Below are 19290 nucleotides of genomic sequence, written 5' to 3' on the forward strand. Positions count from 1 at the left end.
TCCTCTTATCCCATAACATATAATCAACGCCTCCCAAAAAGATGACAGGGTTAATATAAAATGATAGGGTACAGCTTTTGATCCTCTCCAAGCCATTTTCTAACCTACGTCTCCTCTCAAAAGAAGTTCCTCTCCACCCATCTCTTGTTCCCGAGTCTTCTAATCGACTTAATCCCTCAACCTCTCGCAGGACGGCACCTTCTCCGTGGCAGACCTAGTGGCCGCGTTCACAGAGTACGAGGTGCAACGGGTACTCCACGCCTACGAGAACTGCATCACCATTGACATTCACTGTGCTCCCGAAGGCCACTGGTCCACACATTACCTGGCCAGGGAGTCTTTCAGGTGGGTAAGGAGTGGGAAGGGGGGGGGGAATGGGAAAGAGAGAGAGAGAGAGAGAGAGAGAGAGAGAGAGAGAGAAGAAGTAAGACAGAGTGCAAGGAGGAAAAGATAACATAGGAAGGGAAACGGGAAGAAGGACTATAGGAAGGGAGAAAACAGAAGAGTGTGGAGGAAAAAGAAACAGATGAAAGAATAGTTGGACGGAAGGAGGGAGGGAGAGAGTTACAAGGGAGAGAGACAAAAGGAAATAAAAAATACTAAGGGAAGGAAACACAAGAGACACAGAGAAGGGTGGAACTGAGAAAGGCAAGAGCGAGAGAAGGAGAATCAAGGAGGCGTACACAAGAGAGAGAGGTAGCAAGTAGGATAGGTACTAGATATGTACCGTAAATTGGAAAGTTGACAGGTATGTAGCAGAGGTAGATAGGTAGGTATGCAGGTATATGAACTGATGAAGACATGTCGCAGAAAGGGAGGGAGACGGACAGGTAAATGAGCATTCAGGTATGTAATATGAAGTGAACCAGATAGGTATTTGTAAGGAAGTGAGGTAGATAGGTTGGTATGTAAAGGACAGGAATATAGCACTGAAGTGGACGGGTAGACAAAGAAGCTGGTAGATTCGAAGGCGGATAGTAAGAAAAGAGACAAACCAGTTGCCTGACTCATAAACGCACGTGGGTAGAGTCAATATTAACATGTACTGTAGATACACTGGGAAGGAAAATAAAAAAATTACAGTTCATATTCCTCTACAAACTTTGGGACCGTGTCCTCTTTGGTTAAGGAAGCTCCCTAACACCTTTTCCTATCCCATTTATTATTACTGTCCTCATAAATGGTATATGAAATCCTTTAAATATCGCCACACACTGCATGAAGAAAGTACAAAAGGATATTAACCAGCCTTATCCAAAAATAAATCGCGAAGGAAGAGGTGTTTGGAAGCTTCCGTACTCAACGACAATACGGGCCTTGGAGTAATAGTGGATGGGTTCTATGTGGGTTGACATGTTAGGAAATAGCAAACTAAAGTCCATTCGTGTGTTATCCCTCCCACTCAATTTACCCACACGTAGGTCGTTTCACGGTTGAGAAGACAGGCTGGTGGAAAGAGAAGATTGGTTGTGTAACAGGCAGGCATATAGGAGAGCGAGGATAAGTATATGGATGGGTTGGATGGTCTAGGTGATTAGGTAAGTACGAAGGTAAATTTAGGTAGGCGGGTAGGTAAAGATAGGTAGGCAGGAAGGCACATACAGGTAGATACAAAGGGAGAGAAAAGAGCAAGACGTGACTGTGGACAGGTAGGTAAGACCTAATGTACAGGGGAAGGTGGGCAGGCAAGCAGGCAGGCAGGCAATTAGATAGGTAAGTACTGTAGAAATATATGCACACAAGCAGAGAGGCAGATGTGTAGGAAGTTAGGGAACAAGTGAACAAACTTGTAAGTGTAGGCGGACGGCTTTTAAAGTCATCAGGGATATGTCATTAACAAGACAAGTAAACATGCTGAAAGAGAGACATGTGTTGGCAGCGGCAAAGGGCGAAGGTAGGGACACAGAACAAACGCTCATGTATGGAGGCCTCCCCTGGTAAAAATACAGGTGAATACAATGTGGCCAGCTGTGGATAATTAGACAGAAAGGTAGGCAAATTGAAGGGCAGGTGTTTTGGCTAGATGAAGAGGCGGAGACGGGTAGGTACGTAGGTAGATAGGTAGGTAGGCAAGTAGGCAGCGGATGATAAGTCTGCAAGTGTAGATGAATGGTTTTTAATGTCAGTGGGTGCGCGGTGCTAAATGAGCAAGCAGGCACGCTGAAAAACAGACATGTGAGCGTCAGGTGCAAAGGTCAAGTCAGGAAAAATAAAAGACATGGAGGCCCACTCGCGGACAAAAATGGAAGTAATTACAAAGTCGGCAGGAATATATGACTGAATAAACAGAAAGACAGACGAGTGAAGACTACATGTAAAGGTAGAGGCAGGGAGTCCGAAGAAACACAAAATGGGCAGGTGTGTGATTAAACAGTCAGGCAGGCAGGTTGTGTGACTGACATGTGTAGACCGAATGAAATGCGGAGGTAGAGAGATAAGTTAACAGATAGACAGGACACCAAAAGTTGATATGTTTGTAGACAGACAGTTATTAAAAGCGAGTGTCGACAGGTGTGTGTATGTAATTAACATAGAGGTAGGCTGGTAGGTCTGACACCATAAGTCGTTATCATTTTTCACAGGTATTCGAAAACAGTTAACCCCACACTGAGAGAGGTATCCATCATCATCATCATCATCATCAACATCATTACTATTATTATTATCATGATCATCCTAATCTTATTCTCAGTATAATACAACGGGTTGAGTATGCTACAATATCAAGAAAAGGGAAAAACACAGCGTACGAGAATATCCATCAAATGCCCTGCGAAAAATGGGCCATATCTCCATTCGTTTGCTATTCACGCCTTCGAAACGAAGTATCAAAAACACATAACTGGAGGTATGTTTATAATTAGGACAAAGCGTAAATACATAAATAAATAAATAAATAAATAAATAAACGATATAATTAGACACCAACCACTAAACTCCTGGCAGTCACATTTACTCTTCGTCAAAAATTTCACTTCCTATCTTGATTAAGACTAAAAACTACCGGTACTTATAAATTTCCAGGTGTTTTTTGAAGAATGTAATTGTGGAAATAATTTTATTGACGTAAATTCAAATCATAAGAAATCATATAGCTGTGTTAAGGTTGGACAATTACGATTTTGGCAGGAAACTATTCTCTCTAATGATGCCAGTCGAAGTTTGAGAATTACTAATATATTCTTTTAAAAAATAAATTAATAAAAATAACAGTACTCACGTAGGCGCCCAACGACAATATGAAAGCACACAAACCTGAAAAAGAAGGTGAGGTCAATATACGAAACAGTGCAACATCAGAATAAAAAATAGGGTATATAATTCTAAATTACACCGATATTTAGGCTGACAAAACAGGTATGATAGTATAATACTTTGCCTTTGCAGTTTCGTGATAATTCTGGATACTAAACTCTATTCCAAAAAATATACTGAGTAGCTAACGCAGCGTATGAAGACTAGCGACTGACAATAACGCAAAAATATTCAAAATTGCTCTTCCTCAGACATTCATGTCTGTCCCAACTTATTACTTAACCAGTCCACATACCTATATTCAGTAATAATCTATTTTCTCAAGTTATTGTACTTCACCACAACCAGAACAAACATGCAGTCATATTTTCGCTCAACTATAATACATCCGATATTAAATCCTCATTGCTTTTCCTAGGCCATTCTATTCTATTCTTCTGATTAACCCAACCAAATATCATTCCCAAACTATCTTCTGCAGCAGTTGTTTCTCTTTACCAAAATACTTACCGGTATTACATCATCGTTTCTTTTCCCTAGTGATTCTATTCCAGTTTATTGTTTACCCTGAACAAACACTCATTCCCGATCTCTCTTCCGCAGCAAACTATGTCGCGTGACCGTCAACCCAGAGGACAAGATCGAGGTGACCCCCGGCATCTCGACCTTCGTCCGGTACCTGTCACAATTCCTCTACAGCACGTCCCTCGAGGACCTCCTGGAGCCCTCAGACATCGTGGGCAACATCCGCTTCTCCCGTCCTACTCTATACGTGTTTCCAGGAGGGCAAGGCGACTCCGCGCTCTTCGGCGTCAACGGATTCAACATGCTCGTGGATGGAGGCTACAACTACAAGGCCTGCTTCTGGGATTTCACGAGACACCTGGATAGATTAGATGCTGTCCTTATCACTAGACTCAACAGCTCGAACCTTATGGGCATCACAAATGTTATCAGAAGAAAAGCACTCAGTTCGGTCTATCCCCAGATCGGACACACCTTTTGCAACGTAGCTGGAACCTTAAAGTCCCCCGATGGCGACAAAGACAGAGACCCACTTCTTATCAATTTATGGGATGAGGGTCACCTATTAAGAGAGAACCTTAGACGGATTAGCCTAAAACCTCACCTTTGCTTCAGAGACAATGCCATGGAGCCAATTAACCTATACCACAAGGTTGGCCATGGCAAACTAGACATGTATGTGATAAACCCTTCTAGAGACAGCAAGGAAGTCAAAGATTTCATGCAGAGGTGGAACAATGAAGTGATCGCCTCTGACATGGGCTTCACTAACTACAAGATTGGAGACAAGGTGTTCCCGTGTCCCCTCACCAACTTGACGTCCATTTGTGCCCTGGTTATCTGGCAGCCAAATGACCCTTGTGATACAATTACTAGGATTCTCTTCCCTGGTAGCACCCCACAACACAAAATCATCGAAGGCCTTGAAAGACTTCGCAACCTTGAGTACTTGAAATATCCCACCTGTTCTGCTAAATCCATCAAAGCAATTGCAGAAGAGAGAAAGACCAAGACGGTGGAAAAGCTGCTTGCTGAGACAAAGCCAGCAAAAGGAATCAGCCCCTCGCCTCCCACACAAAGGATAAAGAGGGAAAGACATGAAAGGTCCATAAGCCGTGAGGAAAGGAGAAGATTAAAGATGGAGAGGTCTGAACAAAGGGTAATTCGAGAAGCCAAGAAGGAAAGGAAGGTGGAAAAGAAGGTAGAAAAGAAGGTAATAAAGAGAGAAGAGAAGGTAGAAAAACATGAAGACCGAAAGGAGGAGAAGGTGAGGACAGAGCTGGAAGAAACAAAAGACAAAGTGAATGGAGTAGACGTCACAATCGAGTCCATAGCAAAGGCGACTGAGGAGGCAAAGATCACAACAACGACCCTTGCAGCAGTCACCGAAGCCAGAGAAGAAAGAGAGAAGTCACCAGACACAACAGATACCAAACCTGCCAAAGAAATCCCTAGCCCCGTAACAAAGATTGAACTCGAAGTCTCTGCGGAGCAGAGGGAAGTCACAACCACGCAAGTAATCACTGAAACAACTAGAATAGAATCTTTAGAGACGACTGAAGCCAAAGAACTGTCAGAAATTGAAACAACTGAAGTTAAGGATGCTTCACTCGTATCAGCAGAATCTGGTGTGGTAACAGGAGAGGAGAGAGAATCCTCCTTAGAAATGGAACAAATTATGGACGTGAAGGAGAAGGAGAAACTACGTGAGATTGAGAGGGAAAAGGAGAAAGAAAAGGAGAAGGAGAAGGAAAAGGAGAAGGAGAAGGAAAAAGAAAAGGAGAAGGAAAAAGAGAAGGAAAAGGAAAAAGAAAAGGAGAAAGTAAAGGAAAAGAAACCCAAAGAAATTGGTACTCCTGAGAGGCCCAGAAAGTACCGAAAGCCAAAAGTAGAATCTCGAATCGACATGGGTGAAAGGAGAGTAAGAAGAGAGGAAAAAGTAGAAAAAGCAGAAAGAAAGGTCAGAGAGAGAAGAAGCGTTGAAAGGAAAGAGAGGAAAGAACGCAAGGAAGAGGAGAAGAAGGAGGGTGAAGTACCGGAGAAGAAGGCCGAACCAAAAGAGAGGAAAATTAGAAAGATCAAGAAGGCAGAACCCAAACTAGAAGACGCAGCAGCTCCCAAGAAACCGGCAACTCCTGAAATCAAGAAACGAGTCAAGAAAGTTCCTGTGGCCAAGAAGGCGGAGGAGAAGCCAGTGACCGAAGCTAGGCCACCTAAGCCACCCGTCCCAAAAGCACCCAAGGCAGAGAGGAAAGTTACCAAAGTCACTACGACGACTACTGCACGAGAGGTGACACACAAAAAGTTAGTTGACGACAGAAACAGAGCTGCCAAGGCCGCCGAAGCAGCAAAGAGGGAGGTGAAGCCAAGGGTTCCACCAGCAAGAGCAGCTGCACCCAAACCGACACCAAGCACGAGGCCCACAAAGCCGAAAAAGATCGAAAAGCCACCAGTTCCAAAACCAGAAGAACCCATGAAGAAGATAATCACCGGTGCTGCTGTAAAAGCTGGAGTTCTGGCTGCAGCTGTATCAGGAGTAGCCGTGGTCGAAGCTGCTGCAGACAGAGAGGACGTTGAGGAAATCGTCGCCCCTCTCAAGGAAGCAGAAGACCTCATGTTGGCCCCAGAGCAAGACGAGGAAGACAGGATTTCAGACATTGCCAATATCCCCGGCGTCCAGGAAATCAAGCTGGATGAGGAAGAATTACAGATCATTGACAAACAGCATCTTGAGGAGGAGGAGAAGGATTCATTAATACTACATGAAGAAGGAGTCGTAGAACACATTGAAAAGGAGGACAGGATAGAAGAAGAGGTGGAAAAAGAAGCTGAGGAAGAGGAGGAGGAGGAGGAAGAAGAGGCAGAGGAGGAAGAAGAAGAGGTAGAAGAAGAGGAAGAGGAAGCTGAGGAGAAAGAAGTGAAGCGTGAGGTTAAGGAGGAAGAAAAGGTAAAAGAAGTAAAGGAAGAAACTGAAGAGGAAGAAGAAGAGGAGGAAGAAGTGGCAGAAGAAGAGGAAGCAGCAGAAGAAGAGGAAGAAGAGGAGGAAGAGGAGGAGGAGGAGGAGGAAGTTGCCGAGGAAGAAGAAAAAGTAAGCATTGAAGAAAAAGAAGACGAGGCCGAGAAGATCCTCAAGAAAGAAGAGATGGCTTCTCCTGTTGAAGAGAAAGCAGAGGACTTAATCAAACACGAGGAGAAACATGAAACCGAAGACATATACGAGAAAATCGAGGCAGAAGACAAAGACGTCTATGCCACGTTACCAAGCAGTGCCAAACACACAGAATACAAGGAGAAATACGAAAAGCCAATCCGGGGTCTGGTCACTGGGTTCGGCTTCCCATCCGTCGAACCGAAGGAGGAGGAGGTCAAGGAGCCAAAGGAACCAAGCCCGCCCAAGGAGGGAGCCGTACCTGTTCCTACGTCATTACCTGAGGCTATCTTCAAGCCCAGTGCTCCACCTGTCCATCCGAGGGAGATAATCAAAACACCTGACGAAGTTGACGATTTGCCCATACATGAGGAGGTGGAGTCCATCGAATGCGACATCTATGAGAAGGATATTGAGGAGGGAGCAATGCCCATCCAAGAGATCGGCGTTACCTCCCCTGCTGTTGAAGTCAAAGGGGAACTACTGCTCAGGGAGGAGAAGGCAGTGGAGAAACACGAGAAGGAAATCGTAAAGGAAGTGGTGGAGAAGGTGGAGAAGGAGAGTGTGAGCGAAGAGGAGGTGGAAGAACGAGGAAAGGCTGAGATCTCAAAAGAGGAAAAAGTCTCAAAATCCCTAGACGAGTTTGAAGCCAAATATGAGGAATTCAAGACCACCGCGGTGAAGGAGGTCCTTGAAAAGGGGGAGAAGGTGGTCGAAGTCACAAAAGAAGTCACACAAAAAGTAGACAAAACCGAACTCTTGAAAGACATTGCACAAACTCTGGGAGAAAAAGAGGAAGCAATCACACTCAAAGTCCAAGAAAAGGTCGCCAAAGAACGCAAAGAAGAGAAGGAGGAGAAAGAAGTGGAAGAAGCAGAGGAAATGCCCATTGTGAAGGACGAGAAGAAAGAAGCAAAGGTGATAACACCCTACGAAGAACCAGAAATCGAAAAGAAGGTGGTTGAGAAGAAGGAGGAAAGAGACCTGGAGGAGAAGGAAGTAGACGAACTGGAAGTCAAGGAAAAAGTTGAGGTCAAGGAAAAGGAGATCACCGAGATGATGGAGAAAGACCAGGCTTACAAGGAACTCGTCAAGGAGGAGATGGTCGAGGAGGAGGTCATCACGGAAAAGAAAGTTGAAAAGGTGGAGAAGATCGAAGTCGAAAAACCCGTACCCAAAGAAGAAGTCACAAAACCAAAAGAAGAAGTCACGGAGAAAGTGGAGATCACAAAGGAGATAGTAGAGGAAGTCACGAAAGAGAAGCCCGTGCCCAAAGAAGAAGTTGAAGTCAAGGAGAAAGTGGACATCACCAAGGAGATCGTAGAGGAAGTCACGATAGTTGATGTCACAAAAGAGAAGCCCGTAACCAAAGAAGAAGTTGAAGTCACGGAGAAAGTAGACATCACCAAGGAGATCGTAGAGGAAGTCACGATAGTTGATGTCACAAAAGAGAAGCCCGTAACCAAAGAAGAAGTTGAAGTCACAGAGAAAGTAGACATCACCAAGGAGATCGTAGAAGAGGTTACGAAAGAGAAGCCCGTGCCCAAAGAAGTTGAAGTCACGGAGAAAGTGGACATCACGAAGGAGATCGTAGAAGAAGTCACAACAGTTGATGTCACAAAAGAGAAGCCCGTAACCAAGGAAGAAGTTGAAGTCACAGAGAAAGTAGACATCACCAAGGAGATCGTAGAGGAAGTCACGAAAGTTGATGTCACAAAAGAGAAGCCAGTACTCAAAGAAGAAGTCACGGAGAAAGTGGACATTACGAAGGAAATTGTAGAAGAAGTCACAACAGTTGACGTCACAAAAGAGAAGCCCGTACCCAAAGAAGAAGTTGAAGTCACGGAGAAAGTGGACATTACGAAGGAGATCGTAGAGGAAGTCACAGAAGTTGATGTCACAAAAGAGAAACCAGCACTCAAAGAAGTTGAAGTCACGGAGAAAGTAGACATCACCAAGGAAATCGTAGAGGAAGTCACAGAAGTTGATGTCACAAAAGAGAAGCCCGTAACCAAAGAAGAAGTTGAAGTCACAGAGAAAGTAGACATCACCAAGGAGATCGTAGAGGAAGTCACGAAAGTTGATGTCACAAAAGAAAAACCCGTAACCAAAGAAGAAGTTGAAGTCACGGAGAAAGTTGACATCACGAAGGAGATCGTAGAAGAGGTTACGAAAGAGAAGCCCGTGCCCAAAGAAGTTGAAGTCACGGAGAAAGTGGACATCACGAAGGAGATCGTAGAAGAAGTCACAAAAGTTGATGTCACAAAAGAGAAACTAGCACTCAAAGAAGTTGAAGTCACGGAGAAAGTAGACATCACCAAGGAAATCGTAGAGGAAGTCACAGAAGTTGATGTCACAAAAGAGAAGCCAGTAACCAAAGAAGAAGTTGAAGTCACAGAGAAAGTAGACATCACCAAGGAGATCGTAGAGGAAGTCACAGAAGTTGATGTCACAAAAGAGAAACCCGTAACCAAAGAAGAAGTTGAAGTCACGGAGAAAGTTGACATCACGAAGGAGATCGTAGAAGAGGTTACGAAAGAGAAGCCCGTGCCCAAAGAAGTTGAAGTCACGGAGAAAGTGGACATCACGAAGGAGATCGTAGAAGAAGTCACAAAAGTTGATGTCACAAAAGAGAAACCAGTACTCAAAGCTGAAGTCACGGAGAAAGTGGACATCATTAAGGAGGTCGAAGAAGAAGTCACAGAAGTTGATGTCACAAAAGAGAAACCCGTACCCAAAGAAGAAGTCGTGGAGAAAGTGGACATTACGAAGGAAATTGTAGAGGAAGTCACAACAGTTGACGTCACAAAAGAGAAACCCGTACCCAAGGAAGAAGTTGAAGTCAAGGAGAAAGTGGACATTACGAAGGAAATTGTAGAGGAAGTCACAACAGTTGACGTCACAAAAGAGAAACCCGTACCCAAGGAAGAAGTTGAAGTCAAGGAGAAAGTGGACATCACCAAGGAGATCGTAGAGGAAGTCACAACAGTTGATGTCACAAAAGAGAAGATTATACCCGAAAAAGAAAAGGAAATCCCCAAACCAAAAGAAGAAGTAACAGAGGAGGAGGTCGAAGAGGAGGTTGACATCACGAAAGAGAAGGAAGTGAAGGTGGACGTAACCAAGGAAGAGAGGGTAGACATCACAAAAGAAGTCACAACAGTAATCACCCAACTGGAGAAGGAAAGAGTTGACATTACTAAAGAGGTAACAGAGAAGGAAGAGAAACCCAAAGAGAAGGAAGTAGCAGAATATGAAATAACTGAAGAAAGAGTTGACATTACAAAGAAACCAATCGAGGAACTCAAGGAAGTCACAAAGGAAGAGAAAGAGGAAGTAATTACAGATCTCAAGGAAGAAGTACCGGCAAAGGAGGAACTGGAGAAGGTTGACATCACGAAAATTACAACAGAAGTCAAGGAAGAAAAGGTGGAGAAAGAAAAGGAGGTCAAGGACGTCACCAAAGAAGAAATTGTGGAAGAAATTGACTTGAAAGAGGTAAAAGAAATCAAAGCACCTACCAAGGAAAAGATTGATGTCACAAAAGAAGTCACAGAAATCACTACAGTAACTGAAGTCACAAAGGAGAAGATTGATGAACTCAAAGAAGTAGAGAAGGAAGTCAAAGAAGTCAAGGAAGAGAAAGTTGACCTCAAAGAAGTCAAAGAAGAAGTCAAGGAGGAGAAAGTTGACCTTAAGGAAGTCAAGGAGGAACTAAAGGAAAAAGTGAAGGAAGAGGAAGTCGTACTCAAAGAGGTCAAGGAAGAAGTGCGGGAGAAAGTTGACCTCAAAGAAATTGAGAAAGAAGTCAAGGAAGAGAAGATTGAAATCAAAGAAGTCAAAGAAGAAGTAAAAGAAGAGAAAGTAGACCTCAAAGAAGTCAAAGAAGAAGTAAAGGAAATTGTTGACCGCAAAGTAGTCGAAGAAGTCAAGGAAGTTACAGAAGTCAAAGAAGAAAAAGTAGATCTCAAGGAATTAAAGGAGGAGGTAGACGTCAAAGAGGTCAGAGAAGAAGTCAAGGAAGAAGTGAAAGAAGAAAAAGTTGAAGTCAAAGAAGAAATCAAGGAGGAGAAAGTTGAGCTCAAAGAAGTCAAAGAAATAAAGGAAGAAGTCAAAGAAGAAGTCAAGGAAGAAGTCAAAGAAGAAGTCAAGGAAGAAATCAAGGAAGAGAAAGTTGAGCTCAAAGAAGTCAAGGAAGAAGTGAAAGAAGAAAAAGTTGAAGTCAAAGAAGAAATAAAGGAGGAGAAAGTTGAACTCAAAGAAGAAATAAAGGAGGAGAAAGTTGAGCTCAAAGAAGTCAAAGAAATAAAGGAAGAAGTCAAGGAAGAAGTCAAAGAAGAAGTCAAGGAAGAAGTCAAGGAAGAGAAAGTTGAGCTCAAAGAAGTCAAGGAAGTCAAGGAGGAAAAAGTTGACCTGAAAGAAGTCAAGGAAGAAGTCAAGGAGGAAAAGGTTGACCTGAAAGAAGTCAAGGAAATCAAGGAGGAGAAGGAGGAGGTACCGAAAATACCAAAAGATGTCAAAGTAGAAGTCACTGAAATATCCAAAGATGTCAAAGTAGAGCTAACCGAGATCTCCTTCGACGTCAAGAAGGAGGAAGTCAAGGAGGAAATCAAGGAAGAAGTCAAGGAGGAAGTCAAGGAAGTTCCCAAAGAAGTCCCCCCTACAAAACCAGTTGAGGAGAAGGTGGAAGAAGAGAAGAAAGTTCCCGATGTCACAAAAGAAAAAGAAGAAATCAGCAGCGAAGAAGAAGTCAGTATAGAAAAGGAAGAAGTCAGTATAGAAGAGGAAGAAAAGGAAGTCAAGGAGCCGGCAATAGAAGAAAAAGAAATAGACAAAGTAACAAAGGAAAAAGTAACAGTAGAGGAGCAAATCAGCATAGAAGAGAAGGTTGTTAAAGATAAGGAAGTTAGGGAATTAGTAGTAGAGGAAAAAGAAATTGAGAAAGTAACAAAGGAGAAACCAGTAACGCTAGAAGAAAAAGTAACGAAGGAAGAAGTAACAGTAGAAGAGAAAGTAACTGACGAGAAACTAAAAGGAGTAACAGAGACACTAGTAACAGAGACAATCATAAAACAGACCGAAGTGACCGAACCCACAAGACTAGACGAAAAACTTAAACCAGACGAGACGAGACCAGACTTGACGAAACCAGACGAACTGATTGACGAAATCGACAAAGTACCACGACCTGAAGTCACGAAAGAAGTCCCCCTCAAGGAAAAGGAGGACATCACCGTTACAGAGATCACCGAAGAGGAGGAAGTCAGGAGGAAGATGGCGTTAGGAAAAGATGTCACGGTGAAGGAGACGGTGGAGGAGATTGTGACAGTGACTAAGGAAGTGGTGGAAGAAATCGAACAGGAAGTCACTGAAGAAGGTCTCACTGTTGACGTCACCGCGAAGCCAGTGGACGAGACGCCGGCTTCCCTGTCCCCCAAAAGTGACATCTCTATCAGCGCTAGGAGTGACGTCAGTGCCAAGGCCGAAGACGTTACCCTTGAGATGGACAAGAAAGTGAGTGACATCAGCGAAAAGAGTGATGTCAGCACAAAGGAAATTGCCGAACTCAAGGAGGAAATTACCGAGGAAGTGAAGGAGGAAGTTAAGGAAGTGAAGGAAGTTCTAGAAAAGGAAGTGAAGGAGGAAGTTAAGGAAGTGAAAGAGGAAGTTAAGGAAGTGAAAGAGGAAGTTAAGGAAGTGAAGGAAGAAATTAAAGAAGTGAAGGAAGAAGTTAAGGAAGTGAAGGAAGAAATTAAAGAAGTGAAGGAAGAAGTTAAGGAAGTGAAGGAAGAAATTAAAGAAGTGAAGGAAGAAGTTAAGGAAGTGAAGGAGGAGGTCAAAGAAGTGAAAGAAATTAAGGAAGAAAAGGAAGTGCCTGAGAAACCTAAAGAGGAAGTGAAGGAACTAAAGGTGACAGAAATCAAGGAAGTGACAGAAGTGAAGGAAGAAGTCAAAGCAAAAGAAGAGCCAAAGGAAGTGGAGGAAGTGAAAGAGAAAGTAAAGGAGGAGCTAAAAGAAGTAACAGAGGAAGTGAAGGTGACAGAAATCAAAGAAGTGACAGAAGTGAAGAAGGTAGTGAAGGAGGAGGTTAAGGAAGAGAAGGCAGTCAAAGAGGAAGTAAAGGAGGTCAAGGAGGAAGTGAAGGAAGTCAAAGAGGAAGTGAAGGAAGAAGTAAAGGAAGAACCAAAGGAGACAAAGGAAGTAAAAGAGGAGGTGACAGAAGTGAAGGAAGTGCCAGAGAAGCCCAAAGAGGAAGTGAAGGAAGAGGTGACAGAAGTAAAGGAGGTGAAAGAAGTGAAGGAAATACCAGAGAAGCCCAAGGAGGAAGTTCAAGAAGTACCAGAAAAGCCTAAAGAGGAAGTAGAAGCAGTTAAGGAGGAACCCAAAGAGGTGAAAGAGGAAGTGAAGGAGGAAAAGATTTCAAAAGTAAAGGAGGAAGTAGAGGAAGTTGTCACAGTGGTAAAGGAAATTAAAGAAGTTACAGAAGTACCAGAGAAACCTAAAGAGGAAGTTGTACCAGAGAAGCCTAAGGAGGAAATTGTACCAGAAAAGCCTAAAGAGGAAGTTGTACCAGAAAAGCCTAAAGTGAAAGTTGTACCAGAAAAGCCGAAAGAGGAAGTTGTACCAGAGAAACCCAAAGAGGAAGTTGTACCAGAGAAGCCAAAAGAGGAAGTTGTACCAGAGAAACCCAAAGAGGAAGTTGTACCAGAGAAGCCCAAAGAGGAAGTTGCACCAGAGAAGCCTAAAGAGGAAGTTGTACCAGAGAAGCCCAAAGAGGAAATTGTACCAGAGAAGCCCAAAGAAGAAGTTGTACCAGAAAAACCAAAAGAGGAAGTTGTACCAGAAAAACCAAAAGAGGAAGTTGTACCAGAAAAACCAAAAGAGGAAGTTGTACCAGAGAAACTCAAAGAGGAAGCTGTACTAGAAAAACCAAAAGAGGAAGTTGTACCGGAGAAACCCAAAGAGGAAGTTGTACCAGAGAAACCCAAAGAGGAAGCTGTACCAGAGAAGCCCAAAGAGGAAGTTGTACCGGAGAAACTCAAAGAGGAAGTTGTACCAGAGAAGCTCAAAGAAGAAATTGTACCAGAAAAACCCAAAGAGGAAGTTGTACCAGAGAAGCCCAAAGAGGAAATTGTACCAGAGAAGCCCAAGGAGGAAGTTGTACCAGAGAAACCCAAAGAGGAAGTTGTACCGGAGAAACCCAAAGAGGAAGCTGTACCAGAGAAACCCAAAGAGGAACTTGTACCAGAGAAGCCCAAAGAGGAAGTTGTACCAGAAAAACCAAAAGAGGAAGTTGTACCAGAGAAGCCCAAAGAGGAAGTTGTACCAGAGAAGCCCAAAGAGGAAGTTGTACCAGAGAAGCCCAAAGAGGAAGCTGTACCAGAGAAGCCCAAAGAGGAAGCTGTACCAGAGAAACCCAAAGAGGAAATTGTACCAGAGAAACCCAAAGAGGAAATTGTACCAGAGAAACCCAAAGAGGAAGTTGTACCGGAGAAACTCAAAGAGGAAGTTGTACCAGAGAAGCCCAAAGAAGAAATTGTACCAGAAAAACCAAAAGAGGAAGTTGTACCAGAGAAGCCCAAAGAGGAAATTGTACCAGAGAAGCCCAAGGAGGAAGTTGTACCAGAGAAACCCAAAGAGGAAGTTGTACCGGAGAAACCCAAAGAGGAAGCTGTACCAGAGAAACCCAAAGAGGAACTTGTACCAGAGAAGCCCAAAGAGGAACTTGTACCAGAAAAACCAAAAGAGGAAGTTGTACCAGAGAAGCACAAAGAGGAAGTTGTGACAGAGAAGCCCAAAGAGGAAGCTGTACCAGAGAAGCCCAAAGAGGAAGTTGTACCAGAGAAGGCAAAAGAGGAAGTTGTACCAGAGAAACCCAAAGAGGAAGCTGTACCAGAGAAGGCCAAAGAAGAAGTTGTACCAGAGAAGCCCAAAGAGGAAGCTGTACCAGAGAAGCCCAAAGAGGAAGTTGTACCAGAGAAGCCCAAAGAGGAAGCTGTACCAGAGAAGCCCAAAGAGGAAGTTGTACCAGAGATGCCAAAAGAGGAAGTTGTACCAGAGAAACCCAAAGAGGAAGCTGTACCAGAGAAGCCCAAAGAAGAAGTTGTACCAGAGAAGCCCAAAGAGGAAGCTGTACCAGAGAAGCCAAAAGAGGAAGTTGTACCAGAGAAGCCCAAAGAGGAAGCTGTTCCAGAGAAGCCCAAAGAAGAAGTTGTACCAGAGAAACCCAAAGAGGAAGCTGTACCAGAGAAGCTCAGAGTCGAAATTGTACCAGAGAAGCCCAAGGAGGAAGTTGTACCAGAAAAACCAAAAGAGGAAGTTGTACCGGAGAAACTCAAAGAGGAAGCTGTACCAGAGAAACCCAAAGAGGAAGCTGTGCCAGAGAAGCCCAAAGAGGAAGTTGTACCAGAAAAGCCTAAAGAGGAAGTTGCACTAGTGAAGGAAGTTAAAGAGGAACCCAAAGAGGTGAAAGAGGAAGTGGGGGAGGAAAAGATTAAAGAAATAACAGAGGTAGTAAAGGAAGAGGTCATAGAGGTAAAGGAAATTACGGAAGTTACAGAAGCGCCAGAGAAACCTAAAGAGGAAGTTGTACCAGTGAAACCCAAAGAGGAAGTTGTACCTGAGAAGCCCAAAGAGGAAGTACCAGAGAAACCCACAGAGGAAATTGTACCAGAGAAACCAAAAGAGGAAGTTGTACTAGAGAAGCCCAAAGAGAAAGCTCTACCAGAGAAGCCTAAAGAGGAAGTACCAGAGAAACCCAAAGAGGAAGTTGTACCAGAGAAGCCTAAAGAGGAAGTACCAGCGAAACCCAAAGAGGAAATTGTACCAGAGAAACCGAAAGAGGAAGTTGTACCAGAGAAGCCCAAAGAGGAAATACCAGAGAAACCCAAAGAAGAAGTTGTACCAAAGAAGCCAAAAGAAAAATTACCAGAGAAGCCCAAAGAGGAAGTTGTACCAGTCAAACCCAAAGAGGAAGTTGTACCAGAGAAGCCCAAAGAGGAAGTACCAGAGAAACCCAAAGAAGAAGTTGTACCAGAGAAGCCTAAAGAAGAAGTACCAGAGAAGCCCAAAGAGGAACCTGTACCAGAGAAACCCAAAGAGGAATTTAAAGAGGAACCCAAAGAGGTGAAGGAAGAAAAGATTACAGAAATAAAAGAGGAGGTGAAAGTGGTGACAGAGGTAAAGGAAATTAAAGAAGTTACAGAAGTACCAGAGAAACCTAAAGAGGAAATTATACCAGAGAAACCCAAAGAGGAAGTTGTACCAGTGAAACCCAAAGAGGAAGTTGTACCAGAAAGGCCCAAAGAAGAAGTTAAAGAAGTACCAGAGAAGCCAAAAGAGGAACCAAAGGAAGTGAAAGAGGAAGTGAAAGAAGAAAAAGTTACAGAAGTAAAGGAGGAAGTGAAGGAAGTGGTCACAGAAGTAAAAGAAATTAAGGAAGTTACAGAAGTACCAGAGAAACCTAAAGAGGAAATTGTACCAGAGAAACCCAAAGAGGAAGTTGTACCAGTGAAACCCAAAGAGGAAGTTGTACCAGAGAAGCCTAAAGAAGAAGTTGTACCAGAGAAGCCTAAAGAGGAAGTTGTACCAGAAAGGCCCAAAGAAGAAGTTAAAGAAGTACCAGAGAAGCCAAAAGAGGAACCAAAGGAAGTGAAAGAGGAAGTGAAAGAAGAAAAAGTTACAGAAGTAAAGGAGGAAGTGAAGGAAGTGGTCACAGAAGTAAAAGAAATTAAGGAAGTTACAGAAGTACCAGAGAAACCTAAAGAGGAAATTGTACCAGAGAAACCCAAAGAGGAAGTTGTACCAGTGAAACCCAAAGAGGAAGTTGTAACAGTGAAACCCAAAGAGGAAGTTGTACCAGAGAAGCCTAAAGAAGAAGTACCAGAGAAGCCTAAAGAGGAAATTGTACCAGAGAAACCCAAAGAGGAAGTTGTACCAGTGAAACCCAAAGAAGAAGTTGTACCAGAAAAGCCTAAAGAAGAAGTTAAAGAAGTACCAGGGAAGCCAAAAGAGGAACCAAAGGAAGTGAAAGAAGAAAAAGTTACAGAAGTAAAGGAGGAAGTGAAGGAAGTGGTCACAGAAGTAAAGGAAATTAAGGAAGTTAAAGAAGTACCAGAGAAACCTAAAGAGGAAGCTGTACCAGAGAAACCCAAAGAGGAAGTTGTACCAGAGAAGCCTAAAGAGGAAGTTGTACCTGAGAAACCCAAAGAGGAAGCTGTACCAGAGAAACCAAAAGAGGAAGTTGTACCAGAAAAGCCTAAAGAGGAAGTACCAGAGAAACCCAAGGAGGAAGTTGTACCAGAGAAGCCTAAAGAGGAAGTTGTACCTGAGAAACCCAAAGAGGAAGCTGTACCAGAGAAACCTAAAGAAGTTGTACCAGAGAAACCTAAAGAGGAAATTCCAGAGAAACCCAAAGAGGAAGCTGTACCAGAGAAACCAAAAGAGGAAGTTGTACCAGAAAAGCCTAAAGAGGAAGTACCAGAGAAACCCAAAGAGGAAGTTGTACCAGAGAAACCTAAAGAAGTTGTACCAGAGAAACCTAAAGAGGAAATTCCAGAGAAACCCAAAGAGGAAGCTGTACTAGAGAAACCTAAAGAAGTTGTACCAGAGAAACCCAAAGAGGAAGTTGTACCAGAAAAGCCCAAAGAGGAAGTTGTACCAGAAAAGCCCAAAGAGGAAGTTGCACCAGAGAAACCCAAAGAGGAAGTTGTACCAGAGAAGCCCAAAGAGGAAGCTGTACCAGAAAAGCCCAAAGAGGAAGTTGTACCAGAGAAACCTAAAGAAGTTGTACCAGAGAAACCCAAAGAGGAAGTTGTCCCAGAGAAGCCCAAAGAGGAAGTTGTACCAGAGAAACCCAAAGAGGAAGCTGTACCAGAAAAGCCCAAAGAGGAAGTTGTACCAGAGAAACCTAAAGAAGTTGTACCAGAGAAACCCAAAGAGGAAGTTGTCCCAGAGAAGCCCAAAGAGGAAGTTGTACCAGAGAAACCCAAAGAGGAAGCTGTACCAGAAAAGCCCAAAGAGGAAGTTGTACCAGAGAAGCCCAAAGAGGAAGTTGTACCAGAAAAACCTAAAGAGGAAGTTGTCCCAGAGAAGCCCAAAGAAGAAGCTGTTCCAGAAAAGCCCAAAGAGGAAGTTGTACCAGAAAAGCCCAAAGAGGAAGTTGTACCAGAAAAGCCCAAAGAGGAAGTTGTACCAGAAAAGCCCAAAGAGGAAGTTGTACCAGAAAAGCCCAAAGAGGAAGTTGTACCAGAAAAGCCCAAAGAGGAAGTTGTACCAGAAAAGCCCAAAGAGGAAGTTGTACCAGAAAAGCCCAAAGAGGAAGTTGTACCAGAGAAACCTAAAGAGGAAGTTGTCCCAGAGAAGCCCAAAGAAGAAGCTGTTCCAGAAAAGCCCAAAGAGGAAGTTGTACCAGAAAAGCCTAAAGAGGAAGTACTAGAGAAACCCAAAGAGGAAGTTGTACCAGAGAAACCTAAAGAGGAAGTTTTACCAGAGAAGCCTAAAGAGGAAGCTAAGGAGGAACCCAAAGAGGTACATGAAGAAGTGAAGGAAGAAAGGGTTACAGAAGTAAAGGAGGCTAAGGAAGTACCAGAGAAGCCTAAAAAGGAAGTTAAAGAAGTACCTGAGAAGCCCGAAGGGGAAGTGAAGGAAGTGAAAGAAGTAACGGAAGTTAAAGAAGTGACTAAGAAACCCGAGGAAGAAGTGAAGGAAGAGCTAAAGGAAGTAAAAGAGGAAGTGAAGGACCTAAAAGTTACAGAAGTAAAGGAAGTGACAGAAGTGAAGGAGAAGCCAACTGAGATAAAAGAAGTGAAGGAAGAGGTGACAGAAATCAAGGAAGTGAAGGAGATTAAGGAAGTACCAGAGAAGCCTAAAGAAGAACTGAAGGAAGTTCCAAAGAAGCCCGCAGAGGTGAAGGAAGTAGTAGAGAAGGAAGTGAAAGAAGATGTTAAGATAGTGACAGAAGTGACAGAAGAAATAAAAGAGGTGAAGGAAGAAGTGGAGAAAGAAATAAAGGAAGAGGTTAAGAAAGTAACAGAAGAAGTAAAGGAGGTGAAGGAGGAAGTGAAGGAACTAAAAGAGGAAGTGGTGAGAGAGATAAAGGAAGAGGTGAAGGAAATGAAGGAGGAAGTGAAAGAACTGAAGGAGGAAGTGAAGGAAGAAGTAAAAGAAGAGGTTAAGATAGTAACAGAAGAAATAGAAGTGACGGAGGAAGTAAAAAAGGAAATCAAGGAGGAAGTGAAGGCAACAAAAGAGGAAGTAGAGGAGAGGGTGAAAGAAGAGGTGAAGGAAGTAAAGGAGGAAATCAAGAAAGACGTCGAGGAGGAAGTGAAGGAGGTTACAGAACTGATAGAGGAAGTAACGAA

General features: G+C 43.3%; 1 protein-coding gene across 1 annotated transcript in view; it reads left to right on the top strand.

The window, feature by feature from the left end:
• The window catches only part of LOC145401090 (uncharacterized), a 361735-nt gene that overhangs the window by 327831 nt on the left and 14614 nt on the right, over positions 1 to 19290 (top strand). The window contains exons 4-10 of the mRNA XM_080273462.1: positions 191 to 345; positions 3859 to 8407; positions 8495 to 12865; positions 13142 to 15187; positions 16004 to 16954; positions 17048 to 18835; positions 18911 to 19126. Of these exons, the coding sequence (XP_080129588.1) occupies positions 191 to 345; positions 3859 to 8407; positions 8495 to 12865; positions 13142 to 15187; positions 16004 to 16954; positions 17048 to 18835; positions 18911 to 19126 (14076 nt within the window). The remainder of the gene's footprint in view (positions 1 to 190; positions 346 to 3858; positions 8408 to 8494; positions 12866 to 13141; positions 15188 to 16003; positions 16955 to 17047; positions 18836 to 18910; positions 19127 to 19290) is intronic.

Source organism: Coenobita brevimanus, chromosome 54 (assembly GCF_032717465.1).
Source record: "Coenobita brevimanus isolate Jiangsu-jjx chromosome 54, ASM3271746v2, whole genome shotgun sequence".
In the NCBI taxonomy this organism is placed as follows: Eukaryota; Metazoa; Arthropoda; class Malacostraca; order Decapoda; family Coenobitidae; genus Coenobita; species Coenobita brevimanus.